The following is a 17,770-nucleotide window of genomic DNA, read 5'->3' on the forward strand; positions in this document are numbered from 1 at the left end:
TAAATGATCGAATCATTACCGGCGACGGGGCCCAGCGTGCCTCGGGCATATTGCTCGCATAGATCAGGCCGCTCGAGCTCATCTGCATCCGTCACGCGTAACTGAGTTTGCGGCGCCGCCGCCGAGATGGAGAGAGAAATCTTTCGCGGGAAATTCTGTCCCCCAATATTAGAAACGCTAAATGGGACCTGTCAAAAAGTGGCGCCTTCAAAAGGAGACGCTGTGGAGGGATGATTATTAATAATGAAAAAAATCAAGAGGACGGAATTCTGAATAAATAAAATACTAACTAGCACACGCACTTTTATTAGGAGAAATTAATAAACAGCTAATCTAGACCAATCTGATTAGATTTTCCAAAATTACAGTCACGTCTTTACACTAATGTATAGATTTATTTATTTGGGATTTTTACCATGTTAAACACGTGTGTCATTTAATGGCAGAAACTGGGTATTATATATCTGTCTTTTTTTATATTGTCTTTATCCTTTGGTCCATTGTATATTTTAATTTTTATTTTAATGGCTGTGAGGAAGGTTAGTACTGTTCTTGTGTTGTCTTGTGTTTTATGGTTGTAAGTGTTTGGCAGGTTTCACAGGTTGGTGGGTTTTCTCCTTTTACCAGGTATTGGTGGGTTACTCTGGTGTGGCCAATTCTGCATCTTGTGTATATGGTTTGGTCTATAGTTTGGTATTGATGTTTAGATGTATTGATCTTCTCTGAGTCTGTTGGTGGTCTGAGCGTTCTATTCAACTTGCCATTTTTCCTTGATGTAGGAGTGTATTAGTGGTTTTAAATCTGTCGATGGGATTTTGATGTTTGGCGTATTTTGGTTTGTTTTTTCTCTAGCTAACTGATCTGCTTACTGACCCAGCATAGCTTTATGTCATATTCCAGTTCTGTTAGCTTGTTAAGTCCTTTGTACGTTGTTGACTATAGGGTGGTCTGATGTGCATGATTCCAGGGCTTTAAGGCAGGATTGTGAGTCTGTGCACATTAAGATTTTGTGTTCTTGTTTTTCTTCTGCATATTTTAGTGCCATAAGTATGGCATGGGCTTCTGCGCTGTAGATGGAGCTGGGTTGGGGTAATTTTACTCTGTCTGTTACATTAATGTATAGATTTATTTATTTATTAGGATTTTAACGTCATGTTTTACACTTTGGTTACATTCATGACAGAGACGGTTGTTACACATTACACAAGATTCATCAGTTCACAAGTTTAAAGGACAATTTTGTATCTCCAATTCACCTCACTTGCACGTCTTTGGACTGTAGGAGGAAACCGGAGCTCCCGGAGGAAACCCACGCAGACACGGGGAGAACATGCAAATTCCACACAGAAAGGACCCGGGCAGCTTCAACCGGGGATCTATCTACCCCAGGATCTTCTTGTTGTAAGGCGAGCCACAGTGCCACCCTAATGTACAGAAAATGTACATTTTCGAATTAATGTAAGGATGTAAACAAACAAGCTGCTCCAGCTGACAAATGACTATTTTTTATAAAAAAAGAAAATTCAAAATAGACGTAAATCACACCCGCACAAATACGACTTCACAGAGGAGCTTAAACTGGTTTAATTCAATTGATTAATTCAATTAATTCAATTGATGAAATTGGTTTAATTCAACAAAAAATGTCTATTTTCAAAATGGAAAAAATGGAAACAAACAAGCTGCTCCAGCAAGAGGAATTATATACTTTTTTAATATTTATTTATTTATTAATTTTTTTATAAATTTTTTTGACAGGAATTGACCCGTTTAAAAAATAAATATTTTATGTTTGTTATTTTAAATATTTTAAATGCCACTATTACAGCGTCATAACAGTGTTTTGAAATAGACTTTCTACATTAGGCACCTTTAGGTCTGTCCAAATATTTGAAGTGATTTAAAAGTCGTTTAAACTGAGAACAGCGAGAAAAAAGCTGATTGGTTTAACTTATTCTTAGTTTTCATAATCATAATAATAATAATAATAATAATAAAATATTGGAATTTGCAAGAATACAATTATCATGTCTGTTTACAAATAAAAAAGAAACCACTTCTCCGGGAAGGTTTTCTACATGGTTTTGGATTGTATCTGTGGGAATTAGTGCCCAGTTAGATCAGGCACTAATATGGATAGGAAGTCCTGGCTCACAACTGACATTCCACTTCATCCCGAAGATGTAGGATCAGGTTGAGGTCAGGGCTCTGAGCAGACTTATCAACACCAAGCTCATGTCCTGATAGACCTCTGGAGAGAGACTCAGTCATACTCTTAAAACCTCTGAACTCAAACATTAGTTAGGGGGTGTACTTGTGGGCAAAACACATAGCTAGACTTACGCTGGGGTGAGCGAGTGTGCCGCTCTCGCTGTATTTGATGGCAGTGGGCAGAGACATGACCTCGTCTTTCACAGTGGGCACGTCAGCAGACTCGGCCTCATTCTTGATCGCAGGTTCGGTTACCTGAGAACACAGAATTCAAACCCCAAAAATGTCATGTGTCCCCTGCCAAAGCAAGTGGTGCCACCTGCAGTGCGATGCTTCACCACATGATGGCGGTGTCTGCATAGCTAGACATAAGATCAGATTTATACAGTAGATCAAATATTTTCAGATTTTATCACGTTGTAACTCATTCGTTCTGATCAGGGTCGCGATGGGTAGGGTGCCTTACACAAACACTAGTCACAAGGCAGAAAACTAACCAACTACCTAACTAACTAACTCACTCCATTACTCATACATGATGGTCGGTCCACCTTCTTAATGTCATATGGAGTTGACCGTTAAACCAACACAGACATGAGAGAACATGCCAAAACTCCTTGAGGTCAGTGCTGGATGCAAGGCTTGAACCCAGGTACTGAGAATATGTTGCAATGCTGCACCCACTCCACCTCCAATCTCACTCTGCTACAATATAGTAACATACAGTAACTCACAAAAACATGCAGAGGGTGTGTTAAAGACCCTGGACCCACCGAGACCCTGACCAGGACTGAAGCTTACTGTGAAATGAATGTATAGTAAGATACACTGTATGGCCAAAAGTATATGGACATCTGGTCATATTTCTGGGCATTTATACATAGCTGGACCCTCTTTCCACAGGATGTTGAAATGTGTCTGTGGGAATTTGTAACCACTCAGAGAAATCAGCATTTGTGAGGTCTGAAAATGCTGTTCAATAGGGCGTTCAAAACGGACGTTCCAATTCATCTCAAAGGTGTTTAGTGAGGTGAGGTCAGGGCTCAGGGCAGGTGAGGAGGCCACTGGATGGTTGGTCTTTATGGTTTGATGAGCCAAACCCACCGTGACCCTGACCATAATGACCATCTGTAAACTGGCATCTTCAGTTTTTGGATGAATCATCCAGATCACCTCCCAGTCCTCGTGTAATCTATCACACCGGCCCGTTCCGACTGTCCTTTTACTGTCCAGGCCGTGGAAATCATCGAACGTATGTGGATAATCCAATCTGGTAGGTGAACACAGGGCTTTGGTTGGGACGTCTGCAGAAACGCCTCAGACGCTCGGAACCCATTCAGCCTCGCTCCAGCCACCGAGCGCGCGGCGGCCCGCAAACGGCATTGAATGGGAACGATTGCGTTCGTCTGCAGACGAAATAAGGGCCGGCGAGCGACAAATCGAATCACGCCGATGAGGAGGGAGACGCGAAGCAAATGAAAAGGCAGAGGAAAATAAGAGGGAGGGAAGCTGAGCACCTTGCCGGCGTCCCGGGATGATTTGAAAGCCTGGGGAACAAAGGAGTCGCTCTCGATGGCCTCGATGTCCTTTATCCTCCTCACCTGCTCGGCGAGAGAGAGCTCTTCTGTGTAAACACAAAACAAAGAGAGAGGAAAGGGAGATACGGTTAGGAGGCAGAGGAGGGCAGAGGAGAGGTCAAAGTATCAAGGACAGAAAATAAAGTCAATTGTCGTTGCTGCACTTTTCTGTAAGCGAATAAAAAAATCTGGTTTGTGGATGAGACTCATTTCACATTGAAAAATCAGTACATTTATTTAAAGGAACTCATTCAGTGTAGGATCAGGTGCTTTATTTATATAAATAAATACAACTGGCTAAAACTTTCATAAAGAAAAGGAAATAAAACAGAAGTTTTAATTACTTTAGAGTGGGAGAGAAATAAACAGGAAACTGATAATAATAATTATTATTTTATTGTTCTTCACCTGTCACATAATCTGCCAATCAACACGTACAGTTTCCCCCCATTCCTCCGTCTTCCTACCCATATCTGTACCCATCAGTCTGCAGGACGGCAGCCGCACACAAATACATGAACACTCAGAATCACACAGGTTCTTACACGCATCCACACAGCCGCACTTGCTGGCGTGTTAATGAGAGGAATTAATTCCACCCATTAGCTCCGACCGTCGTGACGCGTCTCCTCGCTCCGCTTGTTTAATGAATAAATGAATATTTGCTCCGGCTTTTATGTGGTAAACCTGGAACCAGTAAACGTGCTGCTTACACACAGTACCCAGTACCAACCAGCTCTATTATCAATGCATTTTTTTATTTATTAAAATATTTCCTTATTTACAGTGTTTATTGAAATTTCTTGTTAGAGTTATTATTATCTTTTTTTTAATAAAAGCTTTACAGGTCTCCACAGTCTGGACGGTCCTTTTCGTCTTTGGTCCGTAGCACATGGCGTCCATTTCTTCCAAAAAAGACCTGGAATGCTGATTCATCTGACCACAATACACGTTTACACTGTATGATGGTCCATCCTAGATGCCTCCGAGCCCAGAGAAGTCGACGCCGCTTCTGGACATGGTTAACATAAGGCTTCTTTTTTGCACAGTAAAGTTTTAAGTGGCATTTGTGCATGTAACTCCGTATTGTAGTGCTTGATAAAGGTTTGCCAAAGTAATCCCTCACCCATGTGGTCATATCAGCTATTGTTGAGTGGAGGTTCTTGATGCGGCGCCGTCTGAAAAGTTGAAGATCACGGGCGTTCAGCTTAAGCTTGCGCTCTTGGCCTTTACGTACTGAAATTCCTCCCGATTCCTTGCATGGTTTAATGATATTATGCACTGTAGAGGGAGAAATATGCAAATCTCTTCCATTTCAATCATTTTCTCATGCATTTGTGGACAAACTGGAGATCCTCTGATCATCTTTGCTCATCAAAGACTCTCAGCCTTTCCTGGATGCTGCTTTTGTACCAAACCTTGATTACAATCATTAAGTTTGTACACCTGTTAGCAGTGGGCGTAGCTGAACCAACAGAACTTTAAGGGCTGTGGGGACTGAGGGCCCCTAAACAGTCATTTATGTTGCAGATTTGGTGAAGCAGGCTCTGATAAGAGGTGATGTACAGAAGCCATACGTTAGTGCAGATAAGTCCTCCAGAAATAGCGCTCGTTACCTCGGGACACTGAGCTAGAGCTTAAAAACGCTGCTCCAATATCCTCCAGCAGCCAGTGGCCTGTCCTTCACATGACAGCAGTCCAGAGCCCAGTGGTTCTCACTCACCCTGTTATTAATCCTAAATGTGTGTGTGTATGTTTGTGTGTGTGTGTCCTCGTATCTATTTCTGCTAGTGTGTGTGTGTGTGTGTGTGTGTAGCGTATCTTAATAACTGATCCAGCAACACACCGAAACGCATCCAGGCCCCGTCGGTATCGATGACAGCCCATCCTCGGCTCAGGATTCCATAAAAGCCTGATGCTTTTTGACAAACACATTATTGATAGATAAAATGACTTCCATATGCTGTTTGTCAGATGTCAGTGGAGAAAGATATGTATTTCATAGCCAGAATAAAAAATAATGCACTTGGAGAGAGGGGGTCCGGGCCAGACGCAGACAGAGGAAAATCAATAGCGCCGCCGGAGAGGGGCCGCTGCCAGCCGCCGTCAGCGCGAGGCCAGGTCAGAGTTGATATTTAATATTGACACATTATCCAGGAAATTAATTTAGAGCCCATGAGTCCATCGCAGGTGCATTATACTGATCGGAGAGACATCGAAAAGAGGAGAGGACGCAGAGACGAGAACAAGCGACATAGACTTGAGGCGTATGATTATTATATTTGACTATAAATAAGGCCTACGCAACTCTTACGCAATGCAATCTGAATTCTTCTCCCTGTATCGCAAAGTTATGTCAATTAATTGCTTCAAGGCGCCAATAAATGTTCAAACAAGTGTGAATAATCAAAGCTGCTAAAGGCAAACAGACTCCAACAGTCCGATGAGAAAAATAAAATCAGTAAATTATCCTGGTGAGATAAAGCTACAGGCAATCCAGCTCGACCTTCCCAATAAAAGAGAATCTAGAATTAGTAAATAATGGGTCCGAAAACTGGCTGATTTGTCTTTTTGATACAGTAAAAAACACAGGCCTGAAGTAAAATGACTGGAATTACATGGAGGCTTGGAAACAAATGACCAGGAGATGGAGGTGTTGAACAACTTACTGCCTTGTGACGGTCCAGTTCCAGGATGAAGTTTCCAAAATATAAGGACAGCGTTCATGTGAGTGGAATGATTTCTGCAACTATGTCTTTAAAAAAAGCATGAATATGAGTTACTTATTCATTTTATTGTGGGTTATAAATATAACCACAGCAACTAAGATTATTTACTTAATGTTGTAGAAATAAAACAAGTTTGACTCCAGTCATGGAAACAGTATGAAGAACAGTGGTCTCCGGCCAAGTCTGGAAGATAAAAAAAAACCCTAAACTGTTGCTTTATGCTGAGGGGACACTTGATGAGTCTGAATGATCAGGCATAATCCAAAACCTGGCAAAAAGGGGGCTCAGGTGGCGCACCGTGAGGAACGGAGGTTGATGCAACTTTTTGTGAAACCATAACATGAAAAAAGAAGTGGCCGGTAACTATATGCTTGCCAGATAGGGCGCATGACAGTCTGCAGCTCTCCTTGGCCAGTGTGGGGGTGGTGCAGGCAGCAATATAACTGGAAACGACTGCATTATAAAAGAAGGGGGGGAGACTAGTGACACTGTATTTTTTTTTACTGGTTCTTGGATAATATCAGACCATTCCATAAAGTTTTCTTTCTCTGATCTGGTCCAAATCAAACTAACCCTATTTATATGGGCACAGAGAAGTCAGCAGTTTGTCAATTACAATCACTAATAAGGAATTAGGAGGCGCCACAAAGCTAAATGGCATCACAGAAGTACAGATCTGCATCAGTCGATTAATTAACTTTTTAAAAATATAAGGAGTATGCAGTTCATACACAATTTGGCCAGAAGTATGTGGACACCTGCCATGAGTTTGCTTCTAAAATCATGGGTATTAATATTACTGAAATTACAGCCACCTCCACTTCTAAACCTATTTAAATAACAGAGTATTTGTGAGATCAGGTATTGATGTTTGATGTGAAGGCCTGGCTCACAGTCATCATTCCAATTCATCCCAAAAATGTTCAGTGAAGTTAAGAACAGACTTTCTGAACCAGAGGGGCACAACTATGGTGGAAAAAGGAAATGACCTCTTTAATTTTTCTAATAAACTCAGTAATTATAAGGAGTGTCCACATTCTTTTGACAATGCAGTACATTTCCCAGGTTTAAATTGTACATGCGCCTTATGTCACATAATGCCTGATTGGGACAGTTTTGATACCGGATGTTATATAATTCTAATCAACTCAATAATTAAATGGGATGTATGTCCACATAATTTTGGTCATGCAGTGTATTTGCCAGGTTTAAATGATATATGAGCCTCATGTGACATGTCATAATGCCTGATTGGAACAGTTTTGATGCCGGATGTTCCAGACTAGAGTACCTCGTGATGGCTAGATTGTTTGGCCACACCCATAATCGAAGGATTCGAACCTCAGATCTGAGCGATAGTGAGCTAGCGTATTTTAGCGCCGTCATTAATGCCTGATTAATTGTTTAATTTAATGCGTTAGCTTTGCTAAACTCGATCACCTAAAGCAAAAATAAACAAATAGAGTCGCTGCCCGTCATCAGGCAATTAGTCGCAAACGAGCGTGAATTTAAAAGGGCTTTAGAATGTCATGAACTTCAATTAGGCGGCGAGAAGGGCGGTAAAACGGGGTAATTACGGTGACGCGCCTGAAGATAAAAGCAGACGCAAAACGATGGAAATAAATGTGAACCTAAAGGAAAATGCAGCTCTCGACCCGAAGACTTTACACACTCGCGCACGATGTTGCCTGCATATCTGAACAGACTTGCAAAGCAACACACACACACACACACACACACACACACACACACAGACACACACCACAAAACACAACACACCCAGTAAGTAAGTAAGTAAGTGTCTGAGCCTCCTGCCCTCTCCTCTCCTCTCTCCGCACCAGGCCGAGATGTAATTCAAAGCTCAATTGAGCCCCCCTGTCTCAGCGGAGAATCTTTTTGCCTGCTAATTGATAGAAATTAAGCCATTAATCAAGCCACCAGCCCATCATTCAACCCAGAGAAGATGAATACAAACTTTCATAACAACCACCTTCCCCATTTTGGGCCTCATTAGCATTAATTTTTAATGCAATTATGCTATTCTTTTACGCTGAGCTCATAAATTACGGCCCTTTTGTTGCCGGCTGGCCTTGTAAAAGCCCGAGTGAGGCTTTGTAGTTTGAGCTTTAAGGCAATTACTGGCTTCTTCGCTCTTTTATCCCGCTGCATTTCCAATAACCTTCCATCTAATGATTTATCCCGGCGAGCCCCCGACACCCACCCGGAGCTCGGCTTCTCCCATTAGCGGCCGTCTTATTTATCTGTTCCAGCGCCGGGTCTAAATAAAGACCGCGTCCACTCCTGATGGGGGCTCGGGAAAGTGCGCGGCGGAGGGAACTGGAGGAGTGTTGGCGTGACTTTACATGCGGCAACGTGCAAAAAATGTATTTAAGTATTTAATAGTTATTTATTAGGATTTTAGCGTCATGTTTTACACACTTTGGTTACATTCATGACAGAAATGCTTGAGTCATCAGTTCAAGTTTAATGTCAAATGCAGTCATGAACAATTTTGTGCCTCCAATTTACCTTACTTGCAACCCACGCAGACAAGGGAGAACATGCAAACTCCAGACAGAAAGGACCCAAACCACTCCACCTGGGAATCGAACCAAAAACCTTCTTGCTGTGCGGCGACAGTGCTACCCACCAAGCCACGTGCCACCCTAAATTAAGTATTTAAACTAAACAATATACTAAACAATGGGAAAGTGCTTATACAGGCTCAAGCACGTCTCAGACAGATACGAACCTAATACCAAAAAAAGTTGGGACGTATGTAAAACGCAAATAAAAACAGAAAACAGTGATTTTGTAACTGTCTATTATGGGTATTTAATTATCGTTTGTTTGTGTATTAGGATTTTAACGTCATGTTCTACACTTTTGGCTACATTCATGACAGGAACGGTAGTTACTCATCACACAAGATTCATCAGTTCACAAGTTTATATCAAACACAGTCGTGGACAAGAATAAAAACAATCAAGCACCTTGCAGGGGGCGCTTTATACCTGCGCCACGTTATACAGTAAACTGTGTGAGCACAGGGAGCCGATAAAGGCTTTAAACAAAGCAGAGGGAATGAAAAAGGTGTCTGGCTGGGAGTACGGTAATAGTTTTTGACTGCATTGATTAGGCAGGCTGGCAGCTTCCGATGCTCTCCCCGAAAATGCATCAAGTACGTAATGAGCAGCTATTAGGGCCATCGATTTGCTGATTTCAATTGATAGCTACCAGGCCAAAGCAGCACGTCAATATTTGCATAACTAATACCCTGCTGCTGGCGGCCTTGACAAATGAGATCTCAATGGAGAGAGAGAGCGAGGACAGCGAGGACAGCGCGGGGCTGAGTGAGCGGCCCTGAGACCCGTCCCTGGCGTTGAATGTATGGTGAAACCACGCCTGAACCGAGATCACACAGATACACACACGCGCGATCGGCTCTCGTAGGCCTGACGTTACTCATCAGCTATGTGAAGTGGTCCTGATTTGGCCTGCATCCCACCCCCAATCCTTTTTTTAGCGTGGGGTCACACATGAGGACAGGACTGGCGCTCGTGCCAGATGTCACTGGCGTCCCCGGAGATTAAGAGCTGAGGACAATGATATGAATGATGTGTGCTTTGGAGTGCATCTGTGTACGCGTGCCCCTGGATAGGATGGTCGACATTGATGTGCAACACGTGCGAGCACTGGGACGCTTTATGCTACGTCGGCGTCTCCTATTATTTTAAATCAAAGCCGTGTTGGAAGTGAATGACACCTGACTGGCTTGGGAGGTGGGCATGTCCCGATGCCATTTGCTTTCATTGTGATACTGATGTCAAAGCTTTGAGTGTTGTATGGTTGAGGATAGTTTAGGATCAAGTGAATTGATTATAAAAAAAATGCCATTTTTAATCCATGGAACATGTTCCAAAAATGTTGGGACTCTAGCATCTTCTCCACTGTGTTTACATTTTATACATTTATCAGACGCTTATCCAAAGTGACTTACAGTACCAAGGCAGTATACTAAGCATTTGAGGGTTAAGGACCTTGCTCAAGGGCCCAACAGTGGCAACCTGACAAGGTGGGGCTTGAACCAGTGACCTTTGGATTACTAGTCCAGTACCTTAACCGCTAGGCTACAACTGACCTCTCTTTTTAAAATAATGCTTTTAATTGTAATATATACATCTGTACAGTACAATGAAATTCTTTGGGGTCAGAGTGCAGGATCAGCAATTGTACGGCGCCTCTGGAGTTACGGGGGTTAAGGGCCTTGCTTAAGGGCCCAAGTGGCTGTGTGGCAGAGCTGGGATTCAAACTCTCAACTTTTCAATTGATAGCCCAACTTTGAAAGCATTGTTGGCTATTAGTAGGCTACTTGTCTTTGTTATCGTATTTTGTATGTATATCCAAAGTGAGAAATGGCCGTTGTAGCCTAGAGGTTAGGGTACTGGTCCAGTAATCAGAAAGTTGCTGGTTCAAGCCTCACCACTGCCAGGTTGCCGCTGTTGGACCCTTGAGCAATGCCCTTAAATCTCAAAGGCTTAGACTGTATACTGCCACAATTGCCAAATGCCGAAATGTAATGTAAATGAACTGCAGGCAGGCCAGTCTAGCACTCGCTCACTGTGATTTTGCAGACATATTGCTGTTACATGCAGACTGTGGCTAGGAATTGTTTCGTAACATATGTTGCTTCCATCGTTACTGGTGTCCTTTCAGATGTTAGATACCCATGTTGTGGACACTAACCCCCACCCCCTTCCTTCCCCCCAAAAAACACCATGAAAGACCCCTAACTTTACACTGCTGACATTCAGAATGGCTGCTTTTCTTCTCAGGTCTGAAGAACATGATGCTCAATGGCTCAATGAAATTTAAAAGACTGAGTTGTCTATTCTCATGTGAGCATGAGACCAGAATGTCCACTGTGTTACTGAATTTGTGTTATTGGATTTGCATTTGTTGACACAACAACAAACAATGTTTAACAATTCACGACTCTATTTTGTTCTCCAGAATTCATTTATTCCAGAATCTTTTAATAATTACATGCACTGTAGAGGGAGAAATACCTAAATCTTTTAAAAACATTTCCCAGCCCAGACCCTTTCTTTTTCATAAAGCACTTGGACTTTTCCTGGTTGCTCCTTTTCCACACAACCTTTGAGGACAATTGTGGGAATTTTTTTCAGGAGGTCAAGCACTGATCTTGGCTCACAATCGTCATTCTCATTTATCTTAGAAGGCTTTATGTCTTGACCACGCTCTGTTCTAATATTAAAAACTGTCCACACCTGTTATCAACAAGTCCAGCTAAAACACCCAAAACCAAAGTCAAGTCAAGTCAAGTCAACTTTATTTATATAGCACTTTTTACAAAAGACATCGTCTCAAAGCAACTTTACAGAATCCAGGACCAACAGACCAAAAACCCCTGTTGAGCAAGCCGAGGGCGACAGTGGCAAGGAAAAAAGCCTGGAGAATACTTTGAATGAATAGGACTTACACAATATCATACACACACCTAGTAAGCAGAAGGTCGCCGGTTCAAACCCCACCACTGCTAGGTTGCAGCCGTTGGGCCCTTGAGCAAGGCCCTTAACCCTCAATTGCTTAGACTGTATACTGTAAGTCGTTTTGGATAAAAGCATCTGCTAAATGCCTAAAATGTAAATGTAAAATGTACACACAAATTAAAATGAACTAAAAGTTATAACCAGCAAAAATAACTGGAGTTTAAAGCTTAAAGGGGTGTCCATATATATTCGGTCAGATGGTCAGGTGGCCTGGCAACTTGCTTTTGCTCTTTGAGAGACAATAAACGCCGGGATGCTTTATTCTCTGCCTGTTTTGCTTGTGTAGTGCAATACATTAGGATTATTATTGTATTCAGGAACAAAGCAAGTGCAATAGCAGCAGATTGATCACGGACGTCCGGACACGAGCACGCACATTCGCGTCGATATATATTTCCGAGTTAAAGTAATAAAACGGACTTTAGGTACGCCGTGATGTCGTTTCAATACGGACGGCCCGATATAAAAGCACATAGAGGCATAAAAAAGGTTTGACGATGCGACACAAAAGACCTGCGCCAAAGCGAATCAGAGAAGGAGAACCGGACAGCACGAGAGAGCCAGAGAAGTACAGAATTAAATGGCCGAGCGAAACAGCAGAGTGCACAGCTTTCTGTTTTCTGCCCGGCAGCTGTTTCATAAATAACTCTGCAATTAGAGAAACACCCAGCAACTAATTACTTAATAGGAACGGGACTCTATAATAAAAGTGAGGTCATCGGACTCCGGGAAACCAGGGAGATTTGCACTCCGCCCCCCGTCCGTCTGTACTTGTAACCATGCGGTCAGCGTACAAATCCATTCATGATTCTGCACCCACTATTCAATATTCATTTTTTTTATATCACACGTGTAGTCACCCGCCACTTCTCTTCACCTGTTAATGTTCAACTCTTATAGAACAGAACAGAATAGAACAGAAAGCCTTTATTTATACATATACACGTGTACAATACAATAAAATTCTCTCTTCGCATATCCCGTCTTGTTTGAAAGCCGGGGTCAGAGATCGTACGGCGCCCCTGGAGCAGACAGGGTTAAGGGCCTCGCTCAAGGGCCCAACTGTGGCAGCATGGCAGAGCCAGGATTTGAACTCTCAACTTTTAGATTGACAGCACAAAGTTCTACCCACTAGGCTATCACTAACTAACTAACTAGAGACTAGCATGTCTGGAGAGTCACACTGTGCTCTCTATAAATCATCCACCACTTGTGCAGTCACCTCAACCGGACAGCAGAGGTCGCACTTGCAGAAGCGATGCCAAACCCCCTCGATTTTTCCACCCTCAGGGGCGGCCAGTTGCGCCAGGTCGACAGCTCAAGCCCTCAGCCGTAGTGGGGTTGTGCATTAAACTGCTGCACTTTTCTTGGAATGGGCACGAATTCCCACAGACACACTCCAAAACCTTGTGGAAAGCCTTTTCAAAAGAGGGCAGAGAAAAATAATAGTGGCAGAAATTATGGATTTCGCAAGACTGCCATGATATACACAATATTGGGACACCCCTTCTAATTATTGAATTCATGCTTTCAACTTTGCAACAACAGTTTAGGGAAGGTCCATTCCTGTGATTTAAAGAAACTCCAGTGGCCTGCTCAGAGCTCTCAGCACAACTGATTCAAAAGTGGAACAACTGAAGCTTTCCTGACCAACCTCAGTGCCCAGGCATAAAAACGCACTTTTGCACTGAATGGGCACAAATTCCCACAGACATATTCAAGCCTTGTGAGAAGCCTTCTCAGAAGAGCGGCTGTTGTTATAGCTGATCAGATCACATAGAGGTCACTTTATTTTAAAACCATTTGTATTTGAAATGGGGTGTCCAGACTTGCTCATTATCAGGCGTCCAAATACCTTCGACCACATAACATACAAGTACAACTACATGCTTAATGGCTTCTATTTAGCAAGCGTGCACTGGGCCTGCTGGAACGAAAGTGCCTCTCGCTGAGTGACGTTTAACATGTGCACTCTGGTTACCCGCTCACTGACCCTTCACCCCGGCGTGGCCCCGAAGTGACACCCAATCACCCAGGCGCCCCGAGTCCTCAGGAGTGCGTGTGTCAAGGACCACCAGCCACTTCTTGATGGGGTGAGAATGAGCCCACCACCCACACACTGCTTTTAACACCCCCTAAAAAGCACCCCCCTTCACTCACATCATAAATTCAAACTCACCCTCACTAACACACACACACACACACACACACACACACACACCCCCCCAGAAAAAAACAAAACCTTAATGCCTTTGCCCAAGTTGTGAGAAAAATCACAGATGATCAACAACAAACAAAGCTCGGTAGACTCATTTCCAGCCATTGTACGTCACCCCTGGAGCAGACAGGTTTAGGGGCCTTGCTCAAGGGCCCAACAGTGGCTGCATAGCAGAGCCTGGATTCGAACCAACAATCTACAATTGATAGACAGTGGCAGATTCTTCCTCGACCAGAAAACGAGTCAGAAGTATGTGGACACCTAATGTGTTCACTGGACGACATTTAAAAAACGATGGGCGTTAACATAGAATAACCACCCCCCCACCAAGATTTTGCGGGGTGACTGAATTTGCACCCATTTATTTAAAAGAGGTCAGGGACTTAAATTGGACAAGACGGCTTGGCACACAGTCGACATTCCAATTCGTCTCATAGCGTTCCTATGAGATCGGGTCTCTGTACAGACCACTGGTCAATGCTAGGCCACTACGGTGGTGCTATCGGCCGGTTGAGCGGCTATGTACAGACATGACTGGCTGGGTGGAAAGCTGATGCCCAGCAATGGATTGTCAATGGATTATGAAAAAACCGGACCCACTGCAACCCTGACCAGGTTAAAGTGGTGGCAAAACATGATGATGAAATGAAATTTTGTTTGGGAAGTTGTACCCTAGTGGTTAGGGTACTGAACTAATAATCAGAGGGATGCTGGTTCAAGCCGGACCACTGCCAGGTTGCTGCTGTTGGGCCCTTGAGCAAGGCCCTTAACCCTTAATAGCTCAGACTGTATATTTGCACAGTACTGTAAGGTGCTTTGGATAAAGGTGTCTGCTAAATGCCGAAAATGTAAGAAAACGTAAAGCATGTCTTATTATTATTATTATTATTTATTAATGATTGGGAGGGTGTTCATAAATATTTGGACACATAGTTTACATCGCATCATTCCAATACAAGTCAAACAGGTCATGTGGGGTCGTAAAATGCCCCACGTGTCTCTTATGCTACTGAAATCAAATGGGAGGAGAAAGTGTGTGTGTGTTGGGGGGGGCACTTAATCACCCACCGTGACTCCAAAAGAATGGGGCGGGCGGTGAGAATTGGGGCTACTTGAAATTTGCAGTGATGAAAAATCAATAAAAAGGTAATTGCTCGGCGTATCACCGCGCGGGGAACAAATTGGGAGTGGAGGACAAGCGCCGTGCGGATCTGGCCGAAGCACAATGAGCCTTTTTCATTTTTTTTCTCTCTTTTTCTTGGTTCAGCAAGCCAGCGATGGGAAAAGGTCCCCGCGTGATAATTAAATCTTCCCTCACTGATTTTCCACCAAATTTATTTCCCCCGGGTCCCCGTCTCTGATTCGCCGCTTACAGGCCGGGCATAACTAATCGCTTCGGCGTGGGGCGGGTGATGCACTGGGGTGGGGTTGCAGAGAACGAATACTTTTTACAGACTGATTCCAATTATGACGGGACAAAGTGAGGCGGCCCTGCGAGGACGAAAAACATCCTGATGGAATGTAATGTTGGGGAGGGGGGGCAATTGGACCTATATGGACACGTGACTGAGTTCAAGTGTTTCGGCTTGATGAGTTTTGTCCTGCACATAACTTTGATCTCAACCCCAACGATGGGTCTGGGATGAACTGGAATGTCAACCATCAGTGCCTGACCTGACAGATGCCTAAAATCTTTAGGAAAAGGGGGCAAGTCCATGTAAACGCCAATACTTTGGAATTAAATGGCTTATAGGAGGTTAGGGACAGTAGTAGCCTAGTGGGTAGAGCTTTAGGCTGTCAATTATAAGGCTGAGAGTTTGAATCCCAGCTCTGCCATGCAGCCACCGGAGGGCCCTTGAGCGAGGCCCTTAAGCTCAGCTCTAGGGGCGCTGTACAACGGCTGACCCTGCGCTCTGACCCAGGCATTCTTTCTTTAACAAGCTCAGGTGTCTACATACTTTTGGCCACATATGAAATGAAATGAAAATGAAATATGGACATACATTTAAACATACCAATTGTACAATCAGTAAAAATACAGAGGGCAGTTGTAGCCAAGCGGTTAAGGTGCTGGACTAGTAATCAGAATGTCGCTGGTTCAAGCCCACCACTGCCAGGTTGCCACGGTTGGGCCCTTGAGGAAGGCCCTTAACCCTCAATTGCTTAGACTGTACACTGTAAATCGCTTTGGATAAAAGCGTCTGCTAAATGCCGAAAATGTAAATGTAAAAATAGCTCCTCCCAATCGAGTCGTATCCAATTCCCTAGTATTTTACCATTGCAGACCCCCACTCTGACCATACAGAGGAGCAGACGGTCACACGGACCCTCCGACACATGCAGGTATACACAGAGAGCAGTATCATACACGGAGAGTCACGCACTACTATCTGTGAATCTACCATCTCTGGTGCAGACACCTCATCCAGCCAGCAGAGGCCGCAACTGCAGCAGCAATGACTAACATCAACCCAAGAGGCCCAAATTCCCACAGTTAAATTGTCTTTTCAGGACAGGCTGTTATGTCCACTGGACCAGTTAATGCCAGTGGGTTGGAATGGGATAACAAGGTCCTAGTGATGTGTCCACATACTTTTGACAATCTAGTAAATAAATGATTTATTAAGTAAATAATGAATTCATGTCCAATTATATTACCTGTAAAAGCACTGAAGCTTGTTTTATTTTCTCACGCCCGGTTCAGTCCGCCCTAACATCCGTTAAGTGACTGGGCGGATGCCGAGAAGTGACGTTTACCAGTTGCATGGTTTCGCCGCTTGTCCTTCACGCCGCGGCGGGAGTCGCGGTAATTAAAACACTGAAAGCCGAGTGAGGCCCTTTGCACCCCTGGCTTTAGTCGCGGGGTCGCCCGCCTGTAGATTCCAATTTGCGGCCCATTTGTATTCATGATGGGAGCGTGCTAAATATTTAACAGCGGTCCGGTTTGGCGTGTGCTTTGGCGCTAGCACGGAGGTCAAATAATTTGATTTATGGGCAGATTAGCGTGAACGTCAGTGTCACGCGACTTTCGAATTCTGTTATGATATAAAGTCTTTACACTCTGCTTTAATGAAAAAAAAGACTTTTTAATTAGACTGTAGATGGCAAGCAGTAGCCTAGAGGTTAGGGTACCGGACTAGTAATCTGAAGGTCGCTGGTTCAAGCCCCACCACTGCCAGGTTGCTGCTGTTGGGCCCTTGAGCAAGGCCCTTAACCCTCAATTGCTCAGATTGTATACTGTAATAGTAATGTAAGTCGCTTTGGATAAAGGCGTCTGCTAAATGCTGAAAATGTTACTGTAAATAAAGTGCACTAAAAATCTACACTACACTATGTGGCAAAAAGTATGTGGACACCTGACCATGAGCTTGTTCATCTGGATCGTCTGGGAGTGTGTGTGTGTGTGTGTGTGTGTGTGTGTGTGTGTGTGTGTGTGAATTTGTGCCAGTCAGAACAGCATTT

The 17,770-nt window shown here is 43.6% G+C and overlaps 1 protein-coding gene across 1 annotated transcript in view; it reads right to left on the reverse strand.

The window, feature by feature from the left end:
• rsrc1 (arginine/serine-rich coiled-coil 1) overlaps positions 1–17,770 on the reverse strand; it is a 134,056-nt gene that overhangs the window by 2,524 nt on the left and 113,762 nt on the right. The window contains exons 8-9 of the mRNA XM_062987435.1: positions 3,729–3,835; positions 2,344–2,466 (exon numbers count right to left, since the gene is read on the reverse strand). Coding sequence (XP_062843505.1) covers positions 2,344–2,466; positions 3,729–3,835 — 230 coding nt within the window. The remainder of the gene's footprint in view (positions 1–2,343; positions 2,467–3,728; positions 3,836–17,770) is intronic.

The sequence above is a fragment of the Trichomycterus rosablanca genome, chromosome 25 (genome assembly GCF_030014385.1).
Source record: "Trichomycterus rosablanca isolate fTriRos1 chromosome 25, fTriRos1.hap1, whole genome shotgun sequence".
Classification (NCBI taxonomy): Eukaryota; Metazoa; Chordata; class Actinopteri; order Siluriformes; family Trichomycteridae; genus Trichomycterus; species Trichomycterus rosablanca.